The sequence below is a fragment of the Acipenser ruthenus genome, chromosome 18 (genome assembly GCF_902713425.1).
Source record: "Acipenser ruthenus chromosome 18, fAciRut3.2 maternal haplotype, whole genome shotgun sequence".
NCBI classification, from domain to species: Eukaryota; Metazoa; Chordata; class Actinopteri; order Acipenseriformes; family Acipenseridae; genus Acipenser; species Acipenser ruthenus.
Genome location: NC_081206.1, coordinates 24885408 through 24911912, shown reverse-complemented (window position 1 = coordinate 24911912; position 26505 = coordinate 24885408). Strand labels below are relative to the sequence as shown.

Genomic DNA, 26505 nt, shown 5'->3' with positions numbered 1-26505 from the left:
AAAAAGTGGCATGAGCCCAATATGGCAGCCATCATTTTGACCTGAGGAGTTTCCATAGCCTTGAAACTATGAATTTGGTTTATGAGGTATTAGCAAGCAGATAAAAGAATTTGTAAAATCAAACAAGCTGCCCTTGAGGGAATTCTTAAATAGTATATTGGCAGTCTCAGGTGATGTCTTATACAGTTGAGTATCTGGGATCAGCTGATCCCATTTTGGTCTGTGTATTTCGTTGCAATTGTCACTGTACAGTACTAGCTAGTTCTCAACTTAGTACAGCACTAAGGACTACATTTGCAAATTCTTTGCAATTGATTTCTGTCTGTTGAAAAACCTTGGTTTAACCTGGGATCCAGGAACAAACACCCTTTTTTTCTAAAACAGCACCACCCAATGTACCAATACAGAATTGCACAAAGGAGGTTAGACAGTCCTTCTCCGAATCCTGTTGGAGCTCAGGGAATTAAGAAAAGGGAATCACCAAGTGTTAAATGGGGGGGACGGTTCAAGGCAGAATATCTATGTCTATCTGGAATAATGTATGTGTTGTCCTGCTACAGCTTGGGGGATTTTACTTCATGACTTAACTGTTTCACTACTTCTGGCAACCTGTCATTTTTTGGTCTCAATAAAATCAAGCATGGAAACCAATAAACTGTTGCAGAACTCAAATGGGACTACAGCTTTCTAGATTGACCTTGGTTTAAGAAAATCTCCAAACAATGCAACAGCAACTGTCATGCTTTTTTTGTGTGTGCAGATTATTACAAGGCAGTGACCTATCACATGTAATTTGTCAACCACTGACACACACAAACTGGAAACCACTTTGACAGATATTCGGTGCAAGTTAAATATTAACCTTAGTTGCAGTTCACAAGGTATGGTTTGGGAACTTGTGCATCTGGCTCATCTACTAAATCTTTTGTGTTCAGTATGTAAAAAATATTTTTTAAAACAAAGGTGAGGGATCTTCTGGCCCAACTATGTTGCATGACTGTCTAGTTAAATAAATGTCTGTGCTCTGCTGGTTGTACAGTCTAATCCTGGCCTACCTAAGGGAACATTAGGTAGTCCACAATTAGGGTCTGTGATGTTTATCAAAATTGGGAGCTTAAAATAAAATTGAAATCTTAACCAGACAGACTTATTTATACTAAAAAAAAAATGAAGATACACAATAATTACTACTTAGGACTTTATTGCAAGTTACTCACTGAAACACTTGCAAGTTAGTATCCCAAATAATGAATTGATAAAAGTTACGCAGTCCTTATCTGCTGAAAGGTACAAAAAGGATAATGTAAAGAAATATCTGTACTTGCAGATTTAGTACAGTCTGGGATAGTGACATTTGTTTACAGCACAAGCAATGTTGGGTCGAGTTATTTACATATTATCTTCATCAGAATCATCCTCCTCTTCTAGCGAATCCTATAAACAAAAAATTGAATATTCACATAGACAAATATGGAACTTCTGAATGTAAAGCAAAACTACGAAAAAACAGAATTACTACTTACTTTAGCGTATTTTTCTGCTTCCTCTCTGAGTTCTTTTGGTACCAATTCATGCCTGCCTTTTGTAACTGAAAAAAGTATAATGCAAGGAAAAATATATATTTTAAATACTGTGAAATAAAAAATAAAAAATGTGTGTTTTTTGCTGTATGTTGACATTGTTTTTAAAAATAAAGATTACCTTCTCCAACCCAGCTGAGTTCAAGCTCAAAGGCTTTGTCTTTTACTTCATCATGCACAATGTAGATTCTAGGAATAAAGAGTAAGTATTAACTAAGATTTTATACTGAGAATGATTATAAATATGCTCATAAATTACGACAGCATGAAGATTTTCAGGATTTATTATAACAATCTGCAACTGTCAAGAGTTTTGTTCCCCCACCATGATGGAACGATATACAAATACAGGTTAATCCAATAAACTGTTTAGAAGTTATTAACAGGAATAAAATTCTCAAAAATCTGCGTTATTCCACAATTAAAATAAAAGCCTACAATTGAGTGTCGCCCTTGCATGTTTTATACTCCGCCCCAAGTGTAAAACTAAAAATTCTCCAACAACATAGAAAATCAGTGTTTTTCTGCAGCAAACGGATTCCTGGTTATAAGTCCCACAAGCTTTCATAAAAACAAACATCCAAGCACAGCATGTGAGCAGCAGTTCACACACAATTACTACAGCTTTAAAACGGACAACAGTAGACTATACTTTACCCACTGAAATGAGAAAAAGCTGTATATCAACACAGAAAAATGGTAAAACAAACTTACATTTTTGCAACCTCTTTCACCAGCTCTCTGCAAGTCATCTCTTTCATCTAATACAACAAACAAATAAAAAAAAAAGTCAATTCAATTCAAAACTTTATTTAACCAGGTAAAGACATTGAGAACAAGTTCTCATTTAAAATGCCGACCTGGCCAAGAGGCAACATAAATACAACAAACAACAATATAGACAGTTGGAGACATTACAGCAATATGGAAAAAAAAAAAAAAAAAAAAAAACTTAATAAAATCAGTGTCTGCTCTGACAAGCACACGAAACAGGGAAAAGAGCTTCAAGTCTAGAAAAGAAAGCACCCTCTGAGATAAAACCAGGGAGTTTAAGCCTTGATTGTAACTCATTCCAATCGTGAGCAGCTGCATATTGGAAAGAGCTATGCCCAACAGCAGTAAAAACATAGTTGAGAAAAAAAAAAAAAAAAAAACAGCTCATTAACCAATTCCTTGGAATATCAAATGATTTGTGAAATTTTACCTGGAGTTTTTCAATCTCGGTTTTTGCAGCTTGTTTAGCCTTGCCAACAGCACATCCCCAGTAACCCTACAAAAAATGCAATGTCATTAGTAAAGTCAATACATTTATCATTAGATTTCCATTTAAAATTGATAAACCATTTTGCAGCAAAAGAGTAAAAGTTATAATGACCTAGGTTTTGTAAATTGAAGAAACAAATTAAACAATTACAAAGTTAAGGAAACAAACTCACATAAGAAATTCCAGAAGGGTCAACCATGTACAGCTGAGGACCATCATCTTCATCATATGATCCCAACATAAAGCTGAAAATGATTTAAGAATTGCCTTCTCATTCAAGCAGCACAGTACCTAGCACAATAAGAATCAAGGTAATCTACTGTATGCGTATTAACTACTTGGGAATTGTGGTTTAAGCTTAAAAAAAAAAATGTTGTTCCTTACAAGTAAACAGTGCAACATGTATGAACTAATCCAAAATGTATTAGTGGTCTTCAGGATTTAAGCATTACATGGTGTAATATTGTACACACGGGGAAGAAGAAAGAAAAAAATAAATAAATAAAAGCTTACCTGCAGCCAAAAGGTCTGACTGCACTGTACAGTGTGTATGCATGAGCATACATTGCCACTCTGTCTGCAAGATGCTGTGAAAAATATAAATATATATTTATTTTGCTTTATTCTGTTATTCAAAGCAAACCAAGCAAAGATGCTCAAAACAAAACATGCAAGTGTCCCAAACACTCAGTAGGGGGAGGGTACAAACTAAGGTCTATTTCCACAATATTCACACCACTGAGCGTTAGCTTTACAGGCCGACTGGTCTGATCAGAAAAACTCAAGGGGAGATGTCAGACTGGGGAAGATCATGTAATAAATGGAAGCATCCAGACAGCTTTTAAAACCAGATATTAGTCATATCCAGGTTAACAAGCTCAACAAATAAATACTATCCAACTAAATGAAACGCATTACTTTATCTTTGTTGTATAACCTGTGTTGTCTGGATCACATTCATATAGTTATCAACATAATCCCTATTGGTTTGCTACTTGTATGCAGACATCATAGGTCAATTGAGGAATGCCTCTCTCAACTTTTACTTGGGAACATTTTATAACCATCATGGTATACCCTCTGTTCCCACCACATCCATTTGAACCTGAGCATCATCCTATTTCAGGAGGGAGCGTGGACATCAATGATAAGACTTAATTGAAACGTTTATCCAAGAATTTGACTGGTTTCTTTTAGCATCACTACAAAGCATAAGCATATCAAACAAGCCTGGGTTATATTGAAAAATACTGTGGCAATCTGAACACAGAATTCAATAAAGCAGTGTGTTTGTTGTGCATTTTAGAAGATTACCAACCTTTAGTGGAATGTCATGGCCATAGTTGGATCTGAAGTTGGAAGCTTCTTCTCTAGCTATTTCAGAAAGAGACCGTGCATCTGCCAAGAGACCTGCCACTGCCTAGAACAATATAATACAAAATAAATAATTCAATTAAAACACTGCTCATTCTGGCTGCCGAGATTTATTAATCAGGATAAAGACAATAAGCCATGCATGTTAGATCTTTGTTGTTTTTGTTTGCTTCTCCACACCCTGGTAAAAACAGTGATGAAATTAATTGAAGGAAAGCTGCACAGTACAGTAGTTTCCAGAGATATAGGTTTCAGAGTCTTACCATTCCCACATGTCGATCAATGTTAAAGATGCGTTTGTTTGAACCCTGTTCGTAGAGTTTGGACAAAACTAACTTTTCAACTCCAAACACAACCCCATCTTTGCACCTGATGCCTACAGCTGTGCTGTAAAAATAAAAACAAAGTTGTTTTTTGAGAAGCAGGTTGGTTCTAACACTTCCACATAGCACACACACGACAGCATCAAACAAGTACAGGAGTAACCTAAACGTGGGAACCTGAGAGTTGATACTTCATAATTCTACAATGACCATAAATAGGTGCGACTCAAAAAGCTTACCTGCTGTTTTCTACAGCCTTCGAGGCATATTCAACTTGAAAAACTCTTCCGTCAGGGGAAAACGTGGAGGCGGATAAATCATACTGCAATGTAGAAGGAGACATACATTAATAGCCACATGCTAAAACGAATTCTGAGGTATAAGTAACAAAATACGCATCAGCATATGCCTCGTCCGTGTTTTGTCGATTAAGATATAGCCTAGTCGCCGGTGGACATCCAGATTGTTAGATTATTAACGTTAACGTCGGTTTCACTTTCAAATTCAACTGTTCTCCACGGCGACTCATCCAAGTGACTCAGCAATGAATGTCTTACTTGCACAAAGATATTTCTTAGGAATAACTTAATATACCAGTCTTTACACTGATACCGCGGGAACATCAAATATCAAAAACACATACTGTTAAAAATTGCTTTTTTTTTGTACTGTTTCTTACAACAAAAACTATAGGATTTTACACTACCGGTACCCCATCATTGGGTGAGCTGAGCAGGCCGTCGCTGTAGTAAACTTCAAGCTATCAACAGTATTGTATCCATGTATCCTTGCACTAGCCTTAAAATTAACTGAAAATCTTTTCTTCCACATATATCTTACCCCAGTGCCAATGGAACTCATTTTGCAGTATTTGTGTTTACAGTTATTTTCTTCTCGGTCCTTTCTCTCTTTTTGCTTATTAATTCCACCACTCTTCCACCGGCTAACAACGACTTTCCTGATTGAACAAACCCTGTCCAATCACAATCATTTCACTCCGAGCTCTCCAGCCTACAGATCTCATGATTTACAGCTGTTCCTGCAGCGCCACCTACAGGAGGAAACGATTATTAAGTCGCCACTGGTTTGGAAATGTGTCAGTATAGTCTGCCAAGTCCAATTATACATTAATGCCACATCTTTGGTAGTAAAGTGGTAACTTTGAATATTACATCATCTAACATAACTCCTGACAATTTGTGTAAGTTATAGCCCCTATACAAATAATATTTCTACATATAATAATATCACTATGCTTGATAATATTCCTACAAAAATAACATAAACATATCCGAAAATATTAAATAATAATAATAATAATAATAATAATAATAATAATAATAATAATAATAATAATAATAATAATATAGTTGTGATAGTGCAAATAAAAATTAACCCTCTTCGTTGCTTCACCTTTTTTCTGATAAAACTAGAATTCACATTTTGGATGATATTCACCACAAGGATAGATGAGCAACTCAAAAATGTTACTGGAGTCATACTGTACTAAACGCTTTTTTTTTTTGTAGTTTAAAAAAAAAAACATCCCCCCCCCCCCCCCCCCCCCCCCCGTATACATCGTTTTTAATTCAGTTTGCCTGCAATCGCTTCAACGTCGACTTGTTATGTGTTTGGTATCCCCGGACCCCGGCACCAGTAACTTGCCTGAACAATTTTAATTTTAGAATATAGTTGCTGCAAATGGTAAGTACGTTTTCATGCCAGTTTTTTTTTTTTCTCTAACCAGTACAGTTGGCTTACAGAAATAAAGAGAGGTTTAGCAATTATGCACATATGCTTACATTTCACCGTACAACTGAAGAAGGTTCTGACATTTGACCCGGCTATAAAGTACAATGTAATGAAAAACAAGTTTCTTTATTGAAATATTTAAACTTAAGAATTTGCAAGAATGCACAGCATAGAATAACGGTGTTTCATTTCAATTTTAAAAACTGCTTTGTATCTCATGATTACTATCAGAATCCCCCAAAGTGTGTGTTTTAATTCAGTATCTTTTTTTTATTATTTATTTTTTTACCTAAAACACTTTATTTAATATTCACATTTAAGGTGACGTCTTCCCTTTTTAATGTTGTTTAAATTATTTGAATGTGTACCATACAATACGTGTTGGCTTGTTTACAAACATTTCCTTATTGTGTAAATTTGACAGCGTTTGAACAATGCATTAATCACATTGTTTACATTAATGTATGAGCTCTAGTTGGTATCACGCTTTTTTTTTTTTTTTTTTTTTTTTTTTGGAGGGTGGTGGGATGCATATGATAGTCAATTTAATTTAGCAGCTTCATAATGCAAACTGTGTCGCTGACCTGGAAGTACTACAGTGTTGCCAGCCTGTTGCTGAGAAGAGAGGAGGGACGCTGTCTGGTTGTCTGGGAAAGAGATTAAGCAGACAGCGCTTCCCAGAAACCCATTACAGTGCAGTTGAACTGTATGGCTATGAATGCTTCTGATAAAATCCATGAAGTACAGCGTGCCCTTCACAGGGCTAAGCTAAAAATAACTAGATTAAAAGGGGAACCTGGGGAGAAGTAAGTGCTCTTTTTTCTGTATTATTGCATTTTCTTGTTTGTGGCGAGGTAAAGTTTTGCACATACGGTGTGGAGTAGCTACGTCAGCTGATGTTTTTTTTTCCAGAAACAGTCTTGTAATAAAGATGCAAATGTTTCGTTTCTGTGGTTCAAAGTAAGTAACACATTGTTAACCGCATTTCTATTGGGGCTTTCTCCTGCTACAGAAATGCATATGAATGATATCCGAAGCGGTGCACCACTTACTTTTTCTATAGAGATAGAACAATTCTAATCCAATTGTGATACTTAGGGCATTCTTTAGCAAGTTATTGTGAGTGTCAGAGCTGGTTTTATAAGACGAACTGGACATTTCTAATAGGGTAGAAGAACAGTGAGAAATTGATTTAAAAAAATGATCCAAAAACAGAATGTTGTTATGTGGTCGGTTGCTTGCTGTACACTTCTGCATATAGTATAGCAGACAAGTTGGCCTCAGCACATTGTAGGCCAATGATATACTACATATCCCCACTGTTCTGGATTGGCTGGGATCAGAAACCGTTAATTTTAGATTTCAGCTATAAGGTAAGCAAATGCATTTAAGTGAAGAGTAGAGACAGACTCCCCTTTTTTCTCCCTCTGCTACTACTGGTAGTCATCATAGATGTGTAATAACTATGCTATAATCCCCTTAGAAATCATATGACAGGCTTATTTGAACATTGAAAAAAATAACACTACAGCAAGGGAGACAGGCAGCAATTTTGTAATAGCTTTAAGTCAATTTAATTGTGTCCAAAAGTCTTGTAGGACGGACGTTACTGCCCATATAGCTCTACATGTCCAGATAATAGTTTTTTTTAGCACCTGAGACATTTCTGTATTCAGGATCTTTTTGTTCTTTGATGTTTTTTTTTTTAATGCATTTTTTTTTTACTGCATAGTTAAATAACATACTATTGATTAGAGTTAAATAACATACTATTGATAACGCCTCTACTTACTGTCCCCTAATCACATTCTGGAACTCGTAGTCAGATTATTTCTAGACCTTTGGACTGCATTGCATCACAGAAAGTGATTGTACTGTGCAAGGAATGATGCCCCGGAATAAGTACAGCATTGTTTTCAATTGAACGTGCGGACATTGAGAAAGTAAGCTTTGGACTTCTTGTAGGCCTGCTTTTTCTTTTTTTTATATAAAGTGCTTTGTTGATTTCCATATTTTTTATTATTATTATTATTATTATTATTATTATTATTATTATTAAGGGAAGATTCCTTCGTAAATGAAGTGGAGCTCAGAACTGTTGCAGAGAAGCAAAATAAAGAACAAGACCTACTAGTTGATATGTACAAAGGTAAGTCTCACTTAAAATCATCACCACAAATAGAACTAGATTGAAAGAACCTAAATCTGTAGTTTTCTCTGTTCAATTTTACACTGGAATGAGGCTGAAAGGCTACTTTTTGAAACTTTTCAAAATTACTTTTATAACCACAAGAGGGAGCTGGTATCTTACGAATGAGCATGAACCAGGTGAGCCAAGCTTTCCTTCCAGTTTGATATTCGATAATTTGTGCATGTAGATATAGTGGAGGTGGTCGTGCATAAACATAAATACTCTGTGTCTCACTTAACATGTTTGCATATATCTGGAGAACTGCATATCTATTGTCATGAAACTTGATATTTACATTATTAAAATCAAGTTAAAGAAACCAACAACAGCTTCAAATTTCAAATGTTATATAATTCATGGGTTACGCTTTTTTTGTAACATATAATGAAAAGCCTAATAAAGTTATGAAGAATATAATTTTGTTACGGCAAACATCGTTTCGTGTTGGCTGATCATTTTAGTCATGTTGCCTTTCTAGAGCCTATTGATTTTAGTTGTGAAATGACAATTCTATTTCAGTTTACATGATATGTTAAATCCACAAGGTGGCGCCACCCAACTAGATAACACAGAAATCTACTTGATTTTCTTCAACGTGTGAGCATGTTATACATCAAGCCCTTCAGCTGCAAATACACTCCTTAAACTAACATTCAATGTGAAGTGTCTAAAGAATAAACCAATGTATTATTTTACTTATAGTAATAAGATACATATTTAATGTTTTGGGGGGGGGGATATTCAAAGTACCAAGTCAAAAGGTCATTGTAAAACATTGCACTTCTGGAAAACAAAGAAAGTAAATAACGTAGGACACAACAAATACTTCATGTTGTATGAGCGCCCACCCTATGAAACCACCTGTTCTGGGATGTATGTGTGTATATGGGGATTTAAGAAGGGTGGAATATGACTCTTATTACATTGCAGTTAAGTAATCTTAAAATGAGGAACGACTCAAACTGCTGGGGAATGGTAATATTTCCAATCCAACGATTTATAAATGATTGCACTTACTCTTTCATGATGTATGGTTTTTACTGTCATACTTGTTAGCAATGCTGAGTGTTATGAATACTGCTGAATTCTGTTGCACTACAAGTACATTTAATAATATGATCTTTAGTAATACTAAGATATAAACAGGTTTTCATTGTTTTGTTTTTTGGAAACGTGATCCTACCACACACATACACACTGTACACACCTTCTGATATAGAGGTTGTGTTGGGGATTCTATTAATACATCCTAGCACAGATCCTGTTTGCAGTTTCCTATTTTACATCAGTCATCGTGCTAATGCCCACAGAAAGACGAGCTGTGTCAGTCCTGCCTGAAGCATGTTGTTTCTGTAAAAAAGACAGCCATGAATGTTCTTTCGAGCGTTCAATTACAGTAGATTTAGAGACAGCTGCAAGATTGTTTTTGTTTAATAAATGCGAATTTGTGGTTGATTTAATCCGTCATTATTTACCTGTTCAACAACGTCTTGTGTAGGCATTTTTCAAAAGAGTATGCATCCGTTTGCAATTAATGAATGAAGCACTCCATCATTAGAACGTCTTAAAATGAATTCCAAATTCTTTGCTAAAGTAAGACGTTGCTGGCCCTCTTTGTGCTGTTTTTTTATGAGACCACCCCAGGTTTGAGTAGGTTATAACCAGATTATCCTTTTAAGAATGTAGCCACTGACATGTAAACCAGGTATTGCTGGTAATGAACATCACTTTCCTAGGGAGTCCCCAAGTGGCTCACCTAATAGCACAGCCACGGGGCGTGCAGGGTGAGTCCTGCAGCGCAGGTTTGCATCCTGGCTGTGCAAAGTCAGCAGTCTTTACTGGGGCATACAAAATAACTAACTTCATTTTCCCATAAACCATTACTTTAGCATGCTTTTTACAATTAATTTGCAAAGCTTATATGATATACTGGACTCTTCAGCTCTAAAGTAATTTATGACAGTGACAAGTCATATTTTAATCTTCAGAGAAACCTCTGTCGTGAAGATACTTCTGGATCATGTGCTGCTCAGTACGTCCATAAGCCATGAAGCAAGTCTATTGAAAGGTTTGAGTGATGAGCTGCATGTATTGAAGGGCTTACTGAAAGGTCTCTGAATACAGTAGAAACATTCCTTTGTTCAGCTGTGGCTGGCTCAGCCACACATGTGGAATGTATGGGTTTTCAGTAGCGTGTGCCTTCACAAAGAACCTATGACTTTAAAACATGTTGGATGTTATAATAACATTGTTTGAACCTTTTAACCTAGTGTGTTTGTATTAACAATTTGGACCTATTTAGGCAGAATTTGTCTAATCCAAATAAAAAATGCCTGTGGTCTTTGTTTTTATAAGCTTATATGATAATATTGACCTAAACTCTCATGCGCATACAGTGCTGCCGTCAAGTAAAAGAAACATGAAAATATATTATTATTATTTAGACTGCACCAATCTATTACTATTCTTCCTGTGTGTCTTTATAGCATATCATACTAAATCAAAGAGCAGGTTTTTATGTCTGGCTTTAAAAATTGCATTATACAGTCTGGAACAAGATTTCTAAATGAAAATAGAAAGCTAGGAGGGTTGAAAATAGTAGGGCTTAGTCCCTGAACTACCCGTGTGACTCACAAAACTGACACAAAATTGAAACAAATACTGGTGTTCAGCCATCACATTGTAGGCAATGTGCCAATTGAAGGATTCTAACTGCTTTTGTACATTTTTTTATATTTGCATACAAGTTTGTTTTTATTATTAATAGTGTTCTTTTGGGCACCGTTGTTTTAAGGGGTACTGTTAAAAGTTTTTTTTTTTTCATGTTCACTACTGGCATGCATGGAAAATTACTAGGACTTCGTCTCCAATAGGGAAGGTTGGCTGCATCAATGCTGCTTAGCCACTTTATTGCCAACACGCCTTACTTCCCCAATATAGAAACATAGAGCCTTTTAGCAAGACTTTTTTATTGGGATCATCAAAAAGGAAAATAAATCATTGAAATAGGCTTTTATTTAGTACGGTCGTCAAGGTTATGGTAATAAATTGAAATGTGTACAATATGCTTTCATTCCTTGTCCAGATCGCTACTGTATTTGGAAGGATTAAAAAAGAAATCCTAAAACTTCTTGGTCTATTTCATTATTCTTTCTAGTCAACCGCATGCTCTAGGGGGTGTGAAGGACGTACTGTAGCTCGGGACTCAAAACTTTTATGTCAGACTTGGGGAAGGTGGAGCTGAGATTCCTAGATGATATCTGGAAGGGTTTGAAGTCAATAGTCAAGGGCTTAAAGGCACCTTGTAATTAGGATATTATAGTTTGTACAATTTCTCTGTATGTTTGGCCACAATGTCCAGTTGAACCTTAATTTGTCATTAGCCTAAATGTTTATGGGAGTAATTTCTTGTACTTCACTTGTTATTTAAGTTAAATTTCAAGCACATAAAACTGTAATTCAATTATTAGAGTTTATGGTCCTTTTTAATCAAAAACTTTTAAAATACCCTTTTTTGGGAAAATGTTTGCAGGACGCTGTGCTAATAGGCAGACTAGACTGGATCACATATTGGATAATTACCTGGATTAACAGTTATACACTGTGTTTTGTGCGGTCCAAGACTTCTTTTGATGAACAGCAATTGATAATGACTACAGAATTTGAATTCCAGGCTACCTGCAGCTTGCAAATGATTCAGAGTGAAAAATAAACAGACAGTCTTTGCATTGGACTGCGGATGTGGTAACTGTATTTAAATAAGGAGAAATTTAAACTTTTACTACTGAGACTTGTACACAAATTCACTTACTTGCTAACCGTAACTTTGATTGCTTTTCACTTTTTTATTAAATCTAGCCTTTTCTTGGATTATATTCAGATTAAGTAACAATTAAGAAATCTGTTTGAAGGAAGTGATCTATAGCTGTATAACATATATGTGAAATGTATGACATGTCAGTTGATGATCTATTGATATTAATTGAAAAGAGCAGTTCTCTCCTGGCCAGGTGCACCTATTTTGAGATGAGGCCATGGCTGATGGAACAGTAGACCACTTGAACCACCGCACCATTTTATTGTTTCCATGGAAACACAGCACAGAGGAAGTCTGGCAAAAAAAAACAAAAAAAAAAACAATTGTATTTTTACCAAGTAATTGATATAGCACTGGAAATGACGAAAAAAAATGTTTTATTTTGCTGGCTAGGAAGATTCAGTTGGATTTGGCAGATGCATAAGCTTTTCATGGCTCTTTTTTTGTTGTAGCAGTTTTCAGAGGTGATCTGCTGAAGAAGATCCTGTGCCCTGTCTAAAACGACATGGATAAGATTCCAGGAATAGTTGGATGGGTTTGCTTGTTAGCATTTTAGTGAAATATTTACTCACAACATGGTAGTAACTAACACTGAGGAAACGGAAGCTTCACTAGATGTGCTTGCTGTACTGAGTATTCAAAATTCACTAATCAAAGAACAAAGATGAATTTTAAAATGACCTCAGTTTGAAAGAACATAGCTACTCACCTCAGCCTGCAATGACAACATGTTTACACAGTGATATAATAATATTGTTTGTTTAAAATTGTATTTTATTGTGAGGTAGATAAGTTTATAGAAATGGCACCACTGCTCTTTAATAATTGCAATAGCAGAACCTTGCATTCACTTTTACATTGCTAACTTGACCATGCTTGTGAACAGACCCTCAAATATAACCTTGTGTATTATTGGCAGTCAGAGTTGTTTGTTAGAGTTGGGTGATAATTCCGTGACCAGTGGCGTTAAATTAAGGTTAATTCTCAATGAATTTTGTTCTTTAAATGTGCTTTATCAAACTTCTGTCCCGGTTGTAGCTGCCTGCTTCACTGACAGCCTTCCAAGATTTCAGGTATGTTTGTCAAGGTACAACTACTATGGCAAGTTGAAGCATGTATTGTACAATTCGTATTTGCATATTTGAAAGACGCATTGCTGTCATGGCCGTAACTAGCTATGAGGATACCGAGGTCGTGTCCTCGATTGTTTTATTGCATCATCAATGCTGATGCTCATGTAAAAATTCTGGTAAAGTACAAAAGACTCCTTCATTTTCTCTGTTGGCTTGCAGTGTTACATAGATTTGGAGGTTGAATAGTAAACACCAAGCAGTCATATAAATACTGCAGTTATAGCTTGAAACCTGAGTTTGACCTCGGTAGAATGTCTGGTTACGACTCTGATTGCTGTATTTTTGTTTTGTCTTCAAAGGTAAAAATGGCATCAAAGAAGGGGTTAGCAAAACAAAAGTAAGATGCCACTAGAGAATGCCAGCTTCACTGAAAAAATAAACTGCACTACATTTTTAAATTAGCGACCTTAAGGAGATCAAGCAACTGCATCAAAATATGCTTTAACCTGAATGTCCGCATGAAATGCAGTGTTTGTGTCATTGTATTAACAGATTGTATTAACAATTAATCAGTAATTGTGTAAAGGCAGATTATCAATTTGTATATTACCCGCCAATTCCCACCATTAGTAAATTCAGTTAAAGTCAGTGTTGCGGTAGAAATTTAATCCCAAGGGTGAAATCTGTCCTCTGTGAGGAGCAAAAATGTATAATATATATCATAATATATTAAGGAAATTGGGTATAAACTTTTTTTATTATTATCATTTTGCCAGCTACATAATGGCTATACGATATTTCAAATAGATTCTGCAGGCACCCTCAAGAAGTTTCACTGCAAAGTAAACAACCTGTCAGGCTTGTCAGTTCAAGCCTTGTCCCTGACCTCTGACAGCTCTTAGCCATGTAAAGAGAGGGTTGAACACACTGGTAGAAATACCTGAATGAGAACGACAAGACTGACAGGTTTTCACCCATTTAACCATCTGTAGAAAAAAAAAGTTTGAAATGTACTGCTGGAGGAATTTAAGTTTTTAACATTGTTTTTAAGTGAGTACTGGATAGTTTTACTTCCTGTGACGTTAATGAGCAAAGACTGCACAGTATCTGAACGTACAGTCACCTTATTAAAATGCATGCAAAGCTCTACCTTACCGATAGTTTTTTGAAGAGTGGCGCCTTTACATAAAGCAGTTTTATGACTCATCAAATTTCCATTACATTGTCAAGTTTATGTTATTTATTAAGCCTTTCTGTCACAATGGAGCTTTTGTTAATTTTGACAAATGATTTGTAAGTTAAAACATTTTATTTCATTGGTTGTTTTAATAGACAGGTAAACTTGCAGCAATGCTCCATATTAAGTATTCACAATCACTCTGTGTTTTTCAAGGTGTGTTATGCTTTTGCAATCCATATTTGTGCTATAATTCACAGTTCATGTGTGATAAAACTACATAGAATATTAGCCTAATAATTCATACATGTGATAAAAGTTGTATATTCAACTTCATTTCAAAACGCTGTGCAAGATTGAAGCATGAAGATTACAGTTTTGTTCTCTGGAATTTGATACAATTTCATGGGTTGTAACCAAAAAAAAACGAAATTGAACAAGAACAGTTCAGTTTCACTGCACTTTGTGCAATGTGAGAGTCAGATTCCCATCAACATGCAAATGTCTGCAGTTGGTGCAGCAAAAACAAAAACAAAGCAAAGACAATTTGAAAAGTGCTTTATCAGTCTGAGCCAAGGTGGTGCTGTGCAACACAACCACATTTATGGTTTGAATCTAGCCCTGGAAATATGCAAATTCAGTTCCAGTGGCAGTTCAGTTCTAAATGGACTACAAATAAACAAAGAAAACACAATGACAATTTGCACTTGAATACACATACAGAAAACGTATCTTTAATTGGAGGAAACTGTTTTACATTTGAGCAGTATTTTCAGTAACTAGATATTGTGACTCTCCTTTTCTCACATAATAGTAAAAAAAGAGGTCCCCGGTATCTCACTTAGCCAAATTGTTAATATTGACTGAGGACCCACAGAGACTGCTGCATTAGCCTTTACTCCCCCGCTGGTTAGGAAGGACAGTCAAGTTTCTACTGGGTAACTTGCCTGATTGCACGAGTACTGGTCAGGTGCTAGATGAGTCCAGGCAGAAACTTCTCAGATTGGGCTCATGCCTTCAAGGTTCTGCAGCTTCAAACATCTGTTGCTTACAATACTGAAGGTTCAGCATGTGAAAAAAGGGGATATTATTGGGCCAAGTATGTACCTTAGTTTTTGTTTAATATTTAACAAAACTGTAAAGTGTTCACACAAACTATATATATATATATATATATATATATATACTGTAGATATATATATATATATATATATATAAAACAAATGATCATATTAATATCTGCCGGGGCTCTCTGATGTTTTACATTTCTAAAGTACTTGTTCAAAATTATCAATGGCAAGGAATTTATTTTGGCATTAATGTGGTTTTCGTGCTTTTTTTTTATTTTGAAACGTGGTATAAATCAATGCTGTCAGTTCCTTTTCTTTATTATTTGTCATTAATCCACAGGTGTGTTTACATGCATAAGGATAATGATAAAGTTCAGTCATGAAAAGTTCTCCCTGTACTCTTTGAACTCTGATGGTTATTCACTGAACAGACCATATTCAAAATGTTTGACTATAATCACCATATATGAATTATTACATTTAGATTTATTTTTACTAAAACTACATGTTAAAAGTCCAAGCCCTGTCGTGTTGAGAGGGATGGGGTACGCTGCTAATAAAAGAAACAGGTGAGCAGAAACTGAGTTTGGGGATTATTATTATTCATTTTAAAGCAATTTTACTTTTAGATAAGTCACAGCAATTGCTCTCCAACTACTTGGTCCCTCCACTGGCTAGACACCATCATCCACACAGTTTTAGAAGGGCAGAGGGGTAGGCTGGTAATATGTTTTTTTTTCTGCATGCTTTCAGCATGCCTTATATATAAAGTATTCAAGGCTTGATTCTGGTTTGTCTGCAGGAGGTAGCAGGCATTCTAAGTTATTAAAGGCAAGCAGCTGCTCTGTTCAAATGGGATGATTTCCTAACATTGGTAAAGGCAGCAGGATTTCACAGATAGAACACTGAAATTAGCTGGATCTGCAGAAAATTAAGCACTCATCCGGTGATTCACAGGTCATTTCCATGTACCTTCAACTAATACCTGTGGATCAGTGCGTCTCAACATCTATATTGTCTTTATAATAGATCAGGGATAGTCCCACCAGACCTGTCTATATTTTAATTCACTGATCCAATTGGGTCAAAGGATAGAATTTGTTATGAAAAAATTAAATCGTTTGTCCTTTAAAAAGTAGTGGATGCATCTGCTGTTTGTTATAAAAAGTAAGGATGTTTTAGGCACATATTTAATACATGTTACATGCAATTCCAGAAGAATCAAGTATCCTTTTTATATGACTTAGGATGTAAGGCTACCTGAAAGTAAGGCATGCACTTTTTTTAACATTGTTTTCTCACAGAATAACCCATCTGGGAAGTGCACATCAGCTAAGATTTGTGGAGTTATTTAATTAAATGTAACCTTTTTAAGAGTCTGCTGTGACAATGAAAAGGATTCTAATTCATGGCAGGACATTTTAGTTTCAGCTCGTAATAAAATGAGGTGAGATTCACTCAACACAACACACTTTTTCAGAGGGAAAGAAAATGTGTGCAGACCACATACTTAACTTTGTGTCCAGCAAGACTGCATTTTAATGTACATGTTTAATTCCAGGAATTGCCAAAACCATAAATTAAATCAAAAACTGTTTTCAATTTCTTCTCTCTCTCTGGGGAAACGGTTATCACAAAATCTGTTTGTTTTTCTTCTTATTTAAATTTAGGCACGTCCTGGTTTGTGGTTTCATATTAGCAGTGTCCTTCCTTTTGGCTTGGAACCTATATTGACTGGGGGCTGGTTTGATTTAACACTCCACAACGATCTCTACTGGTCTCAGGTGGATGACAGTCAGGTTGAACCTACCTCTAGGGTTTGTATCATGGCAACATCTGCTACTTTTTTCACATAATTTTTGTGTAGAACTGTTGTTCCTAAATGAACTATGATTTGCCAGAGCTAGACTCTCCCAGCTGGGAACACATGTGTTTATTATCACCTGTTTGGCATCCCTAGATCCTTGTAATTTACAAAAATCTGATCAGATACAGGAGTTTCATTATTTATTGGGAACCTAGTGATGATTTATTGGGAACCTGGTGATGATTCTGGCAGTTCCCCTAGTTTCTAAATTGCTATATTAACACATAGTAACAGTCAAGATTATTTAGATTTAAAACAAATCTGATCAATGGTGTGTATTCGAATTTATAAAATGTATCAAAATATACTTTCTGGGGTTAACCCTATAATCAAAATGCTGAAAGGAAATACTTTCTTAATGGTTGTTTTCTAGTCAGGCTAACCTGTAATAAAATAAATAAATCTGCAAATTTCACAGTTAAGACACCCACACAACAACATTTGACTTCTATAGTGACATTCACAACCATTTGTTGTAGAGCCACACATTTACTGTTATTGCAGTGTATATATCTTTGCATGTTTGAGCTGAACTCCCTGAACAATACATGCCTGTTTGTTAAACAGTAAACTGTGTGAATCCAATCCCTGTGTGATCTTTCAAAGGCATAGACTGTTGCAGAATATTTCTTCAAAATCTTATGTAGACTGATTTTAACATGCTTTAAACCATGTTTCGTGGAAACCAAGAAAACAAGAATAGAACTATTCCATACACTGCATTGATACTGTTGTGGGTGCTCATCAGTTGACCTGACTTGGCTCTTTCACATGTATTAACTCAATGTTAACACAACAGGCTTGCTGTGAAATCTCTGTCTAGCTGCCTAATCTGTCGGTGTGGACTGACTGCTGACTTTGTGCTATCACATCACGAACAGACTTACCTTTGTGTGTTTGCAGAATCACATTCATTTATTTGCACCCTGATCTGAAAACATTACATGCAGTAGTGTATCTAAATACTGCCATTTTATATGTCATTAAAAGGGGAACCCTCTCTGGTCCTCCTTTTATGGACAGAAATGAACTAAATAGACTTGAATGCCCAGTTATATGTTTGTTTGTTATGACCATGGTTATGTAGGGCTGTATTATTATTCACACTATTTTTTGTGATGGTGATATCCAGTAGCTGCTTTTGTGTACATTTAGCTGGAGGATCTTATGGTGATGACTTTTTCAAGGTAGTTGAGAGTAGCATAAACTCAAGATAACAGCAATGCCTGTCTATACATCTGTCTGTAGCACTTAGATTTTGAACATGTCCATATGATATATGTAAGCTATGGATATCCACCTAATTTGTTTATTTTCATTTTCTAATCGTTACCCACAAATGTTATAAATAATGGCCCAGTTTATTGATCACCACTCATGTCTATAGTAGGTAACTCATTTCTGTAAATCAGTAACACAATTATTCTGCAGGATATTGACAGTAATTGTTTATAAAATGATTGTACCCCTGTTCTGTCTTATTTTAAAAATAATCTTAATAAGACCAATTGGAGCAGCTATCACAGTACAACTTGTTAAAATGATGCATTAAAGAGAGTTCCATAAGTGTCTTAGAATAATACAGTTCTAGATTCTGACTGACCTCTATTTACATACATTAGAAAATATATAGAATTATTATTATAAAATATGCATTTTCCTGTGAAGTATAAGCAAAGGGTACAATTAAACTTTTTTTCACCAGATTAATGTCTGAATAAAAATTCATAAAGAAAAAAGGAAAATGAGAAGTCTGAGCTTCAGGATTCACAGGGATTTTGTGTGAAGCCCATTTAATCAGGATAACACTGTTATTAATATTCATAAAGTCAGCTGGAATACAAATGACAGGCTGTGGAATCTGGAAACTTTCACTGAGCGAATTTATTAAATGCAGCTTAAAAAATTAATGGAATTTAGTTTATATTGGGGGGAATGAAAATCCAGTATTGGTTGACCAAAATTGGAATTAGAACTTTCTTTAAAAAAATGTCTATCTTTGACAGACTTCAAAGGCATCGTAAAGAAGTGTGATGCATGAATGGTCATTTAAAAGGATTTAAGCACATTACAGTGCAATAATTGTACATGAATAATAAGTAGCTTACAGAGGCAATTAGTTTCAAGTCTACAAGACTAGAATACGAAAACTGAAGAATGACAGTAAAGGACAAAGAAAAGTGAGGAAAGTTAGAATGGTTTTAACGAGTCAGCTTTAGAGCAGTGACTACACCGATATAGCTACTTTTATCTTTAACTTATGTAAATTTGTATTTATTACTACTTGGCATGTGTATATATGCATACACTTATTTATTACACACTTTCTATGTTCTGGGTATAGAGTGAAATGTATAAAATGTTCAAGTTCTAATGTATGACATGCTTTAAGATTTCAATTGTTATTGTTTGGATTTCAGTCTTTGCCCAGTCTTGTCCAGTTCATGGTTGATTTATTGGGGGGTAGGGGTTAATCAGCCCCGCAGTGGTCTGCTTCAATAGTCCTTCTCCAATACAAAAACTAGAGACTCGGTATCTCATAGCTGCTTGTAACTTCACCAAGTAAATGCAGTTTTATTTTATCAGAAACAAAGAAGTTCAGCACCCTCACAGCAAGCTGAACTGACTTCAAACTAATATTAGCATTTTAAACATTGAAGCAGGCTATATCCCTTTATTACATCTCGCATCGCAGAAGAGCCCTGTTACAACACAGAGCTGACCCCCAGAATCATTTAGCACACCGTGACAACAAACATTTTTTTGTTTGCATTTAAACTCACTGAATAAAATACAGGTTTGAATTGTTTTTACACAACACAAAAGAATCCAATATATGAAAAAAAAACACAGATTAGAACTGGCTGTTTCTCTTCTAGAGAGAGAAAAAATGACAAAATAACAACAATGATAAAAGTAAATAGATTGTTTAATCACTCTTTTCTCCATTGTACTTTTTTAAAAAAAGCATGTTTCCTGGCAGACTTGCCGTTCTTGGCTTGATTTAGCACTGTGTATATATACTGTTGTCTGTAGAGCAGTTTATTGCTGGGATATTTTAAAATTGGGTTTTGTGTTTGTACTGTTTTACCAGCTTTAGCCCCTGCAGAATTTACAGGACTCTTCAAAAGATACTGCTTAATAGAAGCGTGAATCCCCCCCGAAAGGGACACCCCAATACTTACATGAGCTTACTGCTCTCCTATTGCAAGGTGAATTTTCAAACATGAGCGTGCAAAGGGGGAACATGTTAACCAGGCCAGCTTTCACTAAGTACAGGCTCGAGTTTGAAAAGTGCATTGCAACTCATCAAATTTAATCAACATGTGTAATGTACATTTTCTTTTCCAGTGAAATGTACAGTGTATATGTGTGTCATGTGCTTACCTTATTTAAATATGAACCTTTTAACAAGAAGAGCTAGAAAGTATTGTGCCTGTTTGTCTGTATTTTATTATCACTACAGAAGCAAAATATTTAAATGTTAAAATAGAGACTAAATTAAGGATTTCTACTTTTGATCTTCCAAATAACATTTCTTTTATAATACTAGAATTATTCCATTGCTTCTTGTAAACTAATAAAAATAACATAGTTATTTTCCTTTGTTTATGATAGATGGATGCTGAAGTTTCTAATCAGGCTGAAAATTTATTCTAAGCAAGGTCCATTACATGATGACTTATATTTGTCTTCAAGAAATGAAGATTTAATTTATTTCCTAATTAGCTGAGCACACCTGTGATCGGTGCGGATACATGAATATATGTGGTTTTCAGTACACCAAGACATTTCTTTAAGCGTAAACATACATTTTCAAAAATGCATGTTATTTGGTACATTTGCAACTTTAATGAAATACTTCTCATGTGTATTATTCATATTTGTATTTTAATTTACAGGAAGGGTAGAAAATACATTTGCCTCTTTTTTTTCTTATTGGCTTTTTATCATATTATTAATGCAGCAATATGTTCGTGGTTTGCTATAAACATTCCCACCAGAGGGCAGCCTTCTTCCACATCAGCCAGCGTAAGCAACAGGCAATGATTTGAATGTCAATGTTTCTTGTAATTGCTCCCAGTCTATTTGTTGCTTGCTTACGAATTAACTTGCATTTATGGAACTAAATCATTCCAATCATTTAATTACACCTGAGGAGCTGAACTTTAATTGCTTGATGCTACAAGGATCTGATATGGCTTGAGCAGTATTAATTTGATGTTTACTTTTCTGAGTGCTAAAAGCATTAAAATGATTGTGCAATGGGATTATGTTTTGTTAATTGCTGGCATTCATTAGCTCGGTAAACGGTGAGGTAAAATGACTGTACATTATGAAGGGATAAAATGATGAGTTCAATCACAATTTCACTAGGCACATTAAGGCTGTCTGCCTTGTTTTCAAATACTCCTGAGGTTATTAAAGATCGCTTTCCCTTCTTTTCTCATATGAACATATTGAAAGACTATTTAATATGAACCTTGTTTTAAAGTAATATACAGTATTCCCCTTGAAAGAAATGCATTTTCTTTGAAATTAATAATAACCCCAATATTTTCAGCTAATCCCAAAGTAAATGAGGAACTGAAGGAAAGACTGCCTGCCACAAAAAAGCACCATTGTGAAGACATAAAAAAACAATCCAGTAAGCTTGAGACCAGGTAAAGAATGACTTCAGTTTTCTTTTCTTTTTATTTAATCTTCTGCCATTTATAAAGAAGTGTTTGCCTATATGTAACAGTATCAATAGAGTTGATTTGTGTAGGGGTCAAAAAAAAAATAAAAAAATAATATATATATATATATATATATATATATATATATATATATATATATATATATATATATATATCATTATTAAACAAATTATTAAAGTTTTTCAAAATGAACATTCAAACAGGTTAGGTTTTCGGTTGAGATTTACTGCATTTCAAACTAATTAAAATCTACTTGTTAAAAAAAATGCATTTATGGGAATTTGACTAAAAAGGAGTGATAAGAGATTGAAATAGGAAATATTGCAAAATGTAATATATATATATATATATATATATATATATATATATATGATATTAAAACCTACTGTGTAAAATAAGCAATCCAGTCTCACTGTTGGTGCATTCTTTATCCTATTATGGTCCTGTGACCAGTGTTCATATAATTGCATTAAACACTTGTTTACTGACTCAGTTTACCCATGAATACCTCAGTGAGGCACTGAATACACTTCGTAGTAATCATTATTTTTCAGGAAGCAAAAAAAAAATAAAAAAAACTATGTACAATTTCTGTTTCTAAATCTCCTATTATAATATTAGCAGTGAGTATGCCACTGTCATTTTAATGTATATATTGATACATTATACATTTTGATGACTTCCTAATGTTGAGAAGAACAATCTGACAATCTGCAGCGATAAACTGAGTATTAGCGTTGTAGCTTCACCAGGGGGAGGGTTCTGTTGAACAGACAATGTGACATTTAGGACTTCATTTTTAATTGCAACAACATATTTCTGCAAAAGTCCACTTCAGAATGTTTATAGAGTAATCAGATATGTGGTTAAAAATAAATGTACTATCATGAATTCCCCTGGATATAAATCTCATTCCTATTATTTGAGTATTTTCACTGTATTGATTTTGTTTTATTTAAGTTTCCAAAAGTTGGAGGCGATCTCTAAACCACTGCCAGAGCAAACAAAATCCGGAGCAGAAATGGAGAATTTGTTCAAAGGTAAGCGCTTTTAAAGAGCGTAAATACTTCAGGGTTTGTCTTCGGTGCAAGGCACAGACTGGAAACTGATGTGCTCGCTGATGCTTTCCAACTGGACTTTTGACACGCTGTTGCTTGACACAGGACTACAATTCTGGAATGTATCCCAAGAACATGTCCACGTTCTTGGTGTCAGCATGTTGTCTATTAATGCCCTTTTAGTGCAATCCTGGCAGTTTTATATTAATTGAAGACCTTTTAAAAATATGCTTTTAAAGTAGTATAAAACATAATATAGCTGTTGAGCAATACAACTCCTACCCACTGTGGGCTGCAGTGACAAAGGAACCTCTATTTTACATTTTTTCCAAAAGCTATATATATATATATAGTCCAGTATACCGCTACCATTGATGTATACTTTTACAGGGTCATGGCTACAAAACAAAAATCCTGTTTTTAAACTAAAATCAATTATTATAGTAGCAACTGGTAGCACTGCTGTTTCTCTTCCAGCTGGCATTTAAAGAAAAGTTAAGCATATCTGATGTACCCTAAAATAATAACTTGCAAAAATATCTCACTTATCATATTAGCATGGTAACCCATCAGTCATTGTAGTACTGTATTATTTTTTCACTTGATGCAGAACATGCTTATTCTACAGGCACAATTGCTTTTACTTTTTTATTTTTATTTTATTTTATTTTCCTGGTTGAATTTTTTTACTGGTTAATAATTCATTTACTACATGGATTTAAGCTTAATTGATATTGATAATTAAATTCCATTTTGTATTTTCTTCTTGAATAAAAACTTATACTGTTATCATTCCATGAAGCTGTTCATTCGACCATAGCATGTCTACAGTTTTAGACTATAGAGCCTGCTTTGCATGGACCTACAGATAGCCAGCAGTTAGTTAATCTGTGTTAAAAATTTAAATAATGGATTAATAATGTAATTCAATTTAGAAAAAAAGTTAATTGAAATTAAAGTCCCGTGACCTACCAAACAACAACAAAAAAACCCACTAATTAAATAAATAATACAAATCTGAATATGTGTATGTTCTAGAAAATGATACAGATACAGTACTTGCTTTTAAATATTACAGAGGTAACTAATCTCAGATAAAGGGGTTAAAAAGAATTATATTTTACTATTAAAGTTTGGTTAGGGGCAAATGTGATACACTAGATATACAGAGCTCCCTTAGTGTTAATAATCTCTTGTTAATCTAAATATGCTTCAAAATGAGTACATACAGTAGCAAGTCCATTTTTTCCCCTAAACAGTATTGGATATGTCGTTTTTGTTTGCTATAATTTTGAAAAGAGGAAGTATTTTGATTGGCAACAAAACTGGTAAAGCATTTTGCCTTAGTGTTTACCTGATTTCTTGTTGGTATAAATGTGTAAACCACCTCTGGTCATGGTGGTAGTCAGTCATCTAATAACTTTACATAAGCAGTAATGATATGGCAAACCCTGTATTTAGATAAACTGGACAGAATGATAATGAGATAAACAGAATATTTACCCATCCCTCATGAGCCGCTACTGATATGTAAATGTATTCTTCTCCTTTGCACAAATATACATTTGGGCAGTTGCTTAAACACTTCAAGCTCGCTAGCCAAACAGTTTTTAATGATGCCTGCGGTATTATGAATGTGTGACATTTGATGAAAGCCTTCTGTAGTTTCAGCTATCAAGAGAAGTGTGGATGAAATACATGAAGAGATCGGCTTTTCACAACACAAGGAGAAGTTAGAATTGCACTGTTTATAACCAGCTTGACTTTTTTTGATCTGCTAAAGGTGTCTTTCATTTGGGATCTCTAATATAACATTCATTTGGAGGGGAATCTAGAGATCAACTTGCCATTCCCATAGGAAACAGACCATCTACTGTCAGAGTAAACGGCAGCCCTGCAGCTGTTAAGGGAGAGCCGCATTAAACATACACATACTCAGCTGGCATTGTGAGGAGAATTTTCTTTTAAAATAGTAACCCAGGTTTAGGAACAATGTAGCTAAAAAGTCCCATATTTGCCGAACGACAAAGAGGTTATATAGCTGCATTTCATTTTGTTATTCATGGTTGAATTTCTTGTTTGCTCTGGTGAGCCTTACGGAGAATACTAATAAATGGCTGCAACAATCCAGACGGGAGATCCCTGGCAACAAAGCTATGTAGCAGACCTCCATGATCTTCAGTTCAGAACCTGACCTTTTGCAAAATAATTGTCAGTGCTAAGCTGGAGAATTTGGATGTAGTGGCGATGCCTAGCTCCAGTGTTAAATTGCATTTATTAATGTAAAATGCTTCATAGTGAACAGTGCTTAAAGGATGCTTCATTCTAATGCAGCTCCAGTACTTAAGTGAATATAATGTATTATATATAAATCCTACCTGAAAGAGCAGCATTCCTAAAACAATTGATACTTTTTTTTTGCATGAATTCAGTATAATCAACTATATCAACTGCATTTTTTCAAAGGAAGGAGAATGTTTGCTGGCCTTGTTTCAGAGAGACCAGTAGTAACTCAAGGAGCCAAAAATGTGTCCACTGCAAATTAGCAGCTCAGAAGTGCCTCAGAAAGTATGCCAAAGAATAAGACACTTCTGTCTGCATCGCACCAGTTCTCTCAGACATGTTTCTCAACAGAAATATTTACAGAAGGCAGATGTTTATTTATTTTTTCTCTTTGCTCAATTGAATTACTATATTTAATGCAGGCATGACTGTGTTTTGTACGGTGGCTTATTGAGGACATGGGGGGGGGGGGGAAATCAAAATCAAAATGTGAGATCATCACAAGATGCATTAACTCATGATCTTGATAATGGTTTGAAATGTAGAAATCCTGAGGTGATTTATCTCGTGATCTCGACATAACGGTTGGAAATGGCAAGTTTCTGAGAATTTATCTTGTGATCACAACATAGCACACATTTATTTTTTCTTCTTTTTTTATTTATTATTATTTTTAATTTAGTAGTCACCAATTGGTTTTATCATTTTTCTCCCAATTTGGAATGGCCAATTATTTTTAGGCTCCGCTCACCGCTACCACCCCCGCGCTGACTCGGGAGCGGCGAAGACGAACACACGCGTGTGCCGACAGCCGACCGCTTCGTTTTCACACTGCAGGCCCACCATGCAGCCACCTCAGAGCTACAGCATCAGAGGACAACGCAGCTCTGGCCAGCTTACAGGCAAGCCCACAGGTGCCCGGCCAGACTACAGGGGTCGCTGGTGTGCGGTGAGCCGAGGACACCTGGGCCGACCT

At 35.1% G+C, this 26505-nt stretch overlaps 2 protein-coding genes across 6 annotated transcripts in view; one reads left to right on the top strand and one right to left on the bottom strand.

Moving 5' to 3' along the window:
• Nucleotides 1–1184: 1184 nt before the first annotated feature.
• LOC117422106 (proteasome subunit alpha type-3) lies at nucleotides 1185–5548 on the bottom strand. The gene is made up of 11 exons (XM_034036767.3): nucleotides 5382–5548; nucleotides 4781–4863; nucleotides 4482–4605; nucleotides 4163–4264; nucleotides 3358–3431; nucleotides 3017–3089; nucleotides 2785–2850; nucleotides 2295–2341; nucleotides 1702–1769; nucleotides 1524–1588; nucleotides 1185–1434 (listed from the first exon to the last, which is right to left on the bottom strand). Exons 1-11 carry the CDS (start codon nucleotides 5400–5402, stop codon nucleotides 1390–1392), a joined length of 768 nt encoding a protein of 255 aa, XP_033892658.1. The 5' UTR covers nucleotides 5403–5548; the 3' UTR covers nucleotides 1185–1389.
• Nucleotides 5549–6152: 604 nt separating this feature from the next.
• Nucleotides 6153–26505, top strand: part of LOC117422431 (mirror-image polydactyly gene 1 protein) — a 64662-nt gene continuing 44309 nt past the window's right edge. Inside the window, exons 1-5 of one of the 5 annotated variants that reach the window (XM_058991653.1) lie at nucleotides 6880–7099; nucleotides 8354–8442; nucleotides 17292–17438; nucleotides 22053–22152; nucleotides 23149–23228. In XM_058991653.1, the coding sequence (XP_058847636.1) occupies nucleotides 23210–23228 (19 nt within the window). In that variant the 5' untranslated portion in view covers nucleotides 6880–7099; nucleotides 8354–8442; nucleotides 17292–17438; nucleotides 22053–22152; nucleotides 23149–23209. Of the gene's footprint in view, nucleotides 6246–6877; nucleotides 7100–8353; nucleotides 8443–17291; nucleotides 17439–22052; nucleotides 22153–23148; nucleotides 23229–26505 lie in introns of those variants that run through there. The other 4 variants (XM_058991651.1, XM_058991650.1, XM_058991655.1 and 1 more) reach the window with 4 other exon arrangements.

Excerpts from the sequence above, each read along its gene's own strand:
- LOC117422106 (XM_034036767.3), bottom strand. The coding sequence starts at position 5,402 with ATGAGTTCCATTGGCACTGGG. Across the intron at positions 3,090-3,357 it reads GTCAGACCTTTTGGCTGCAG|CTTTATGTTGGGATCATATG; the intron begins GTAAGCTTTTAT and ends AATCATTTTCAG. Across the intron at positions 1,770-2,294 it reads GTGAAAGAGGTTGCAAAAAT|AATCTACATTGTGCATGATG; the intron begins GTAAGTTTGTTT and ends CTTTATTCCTAG.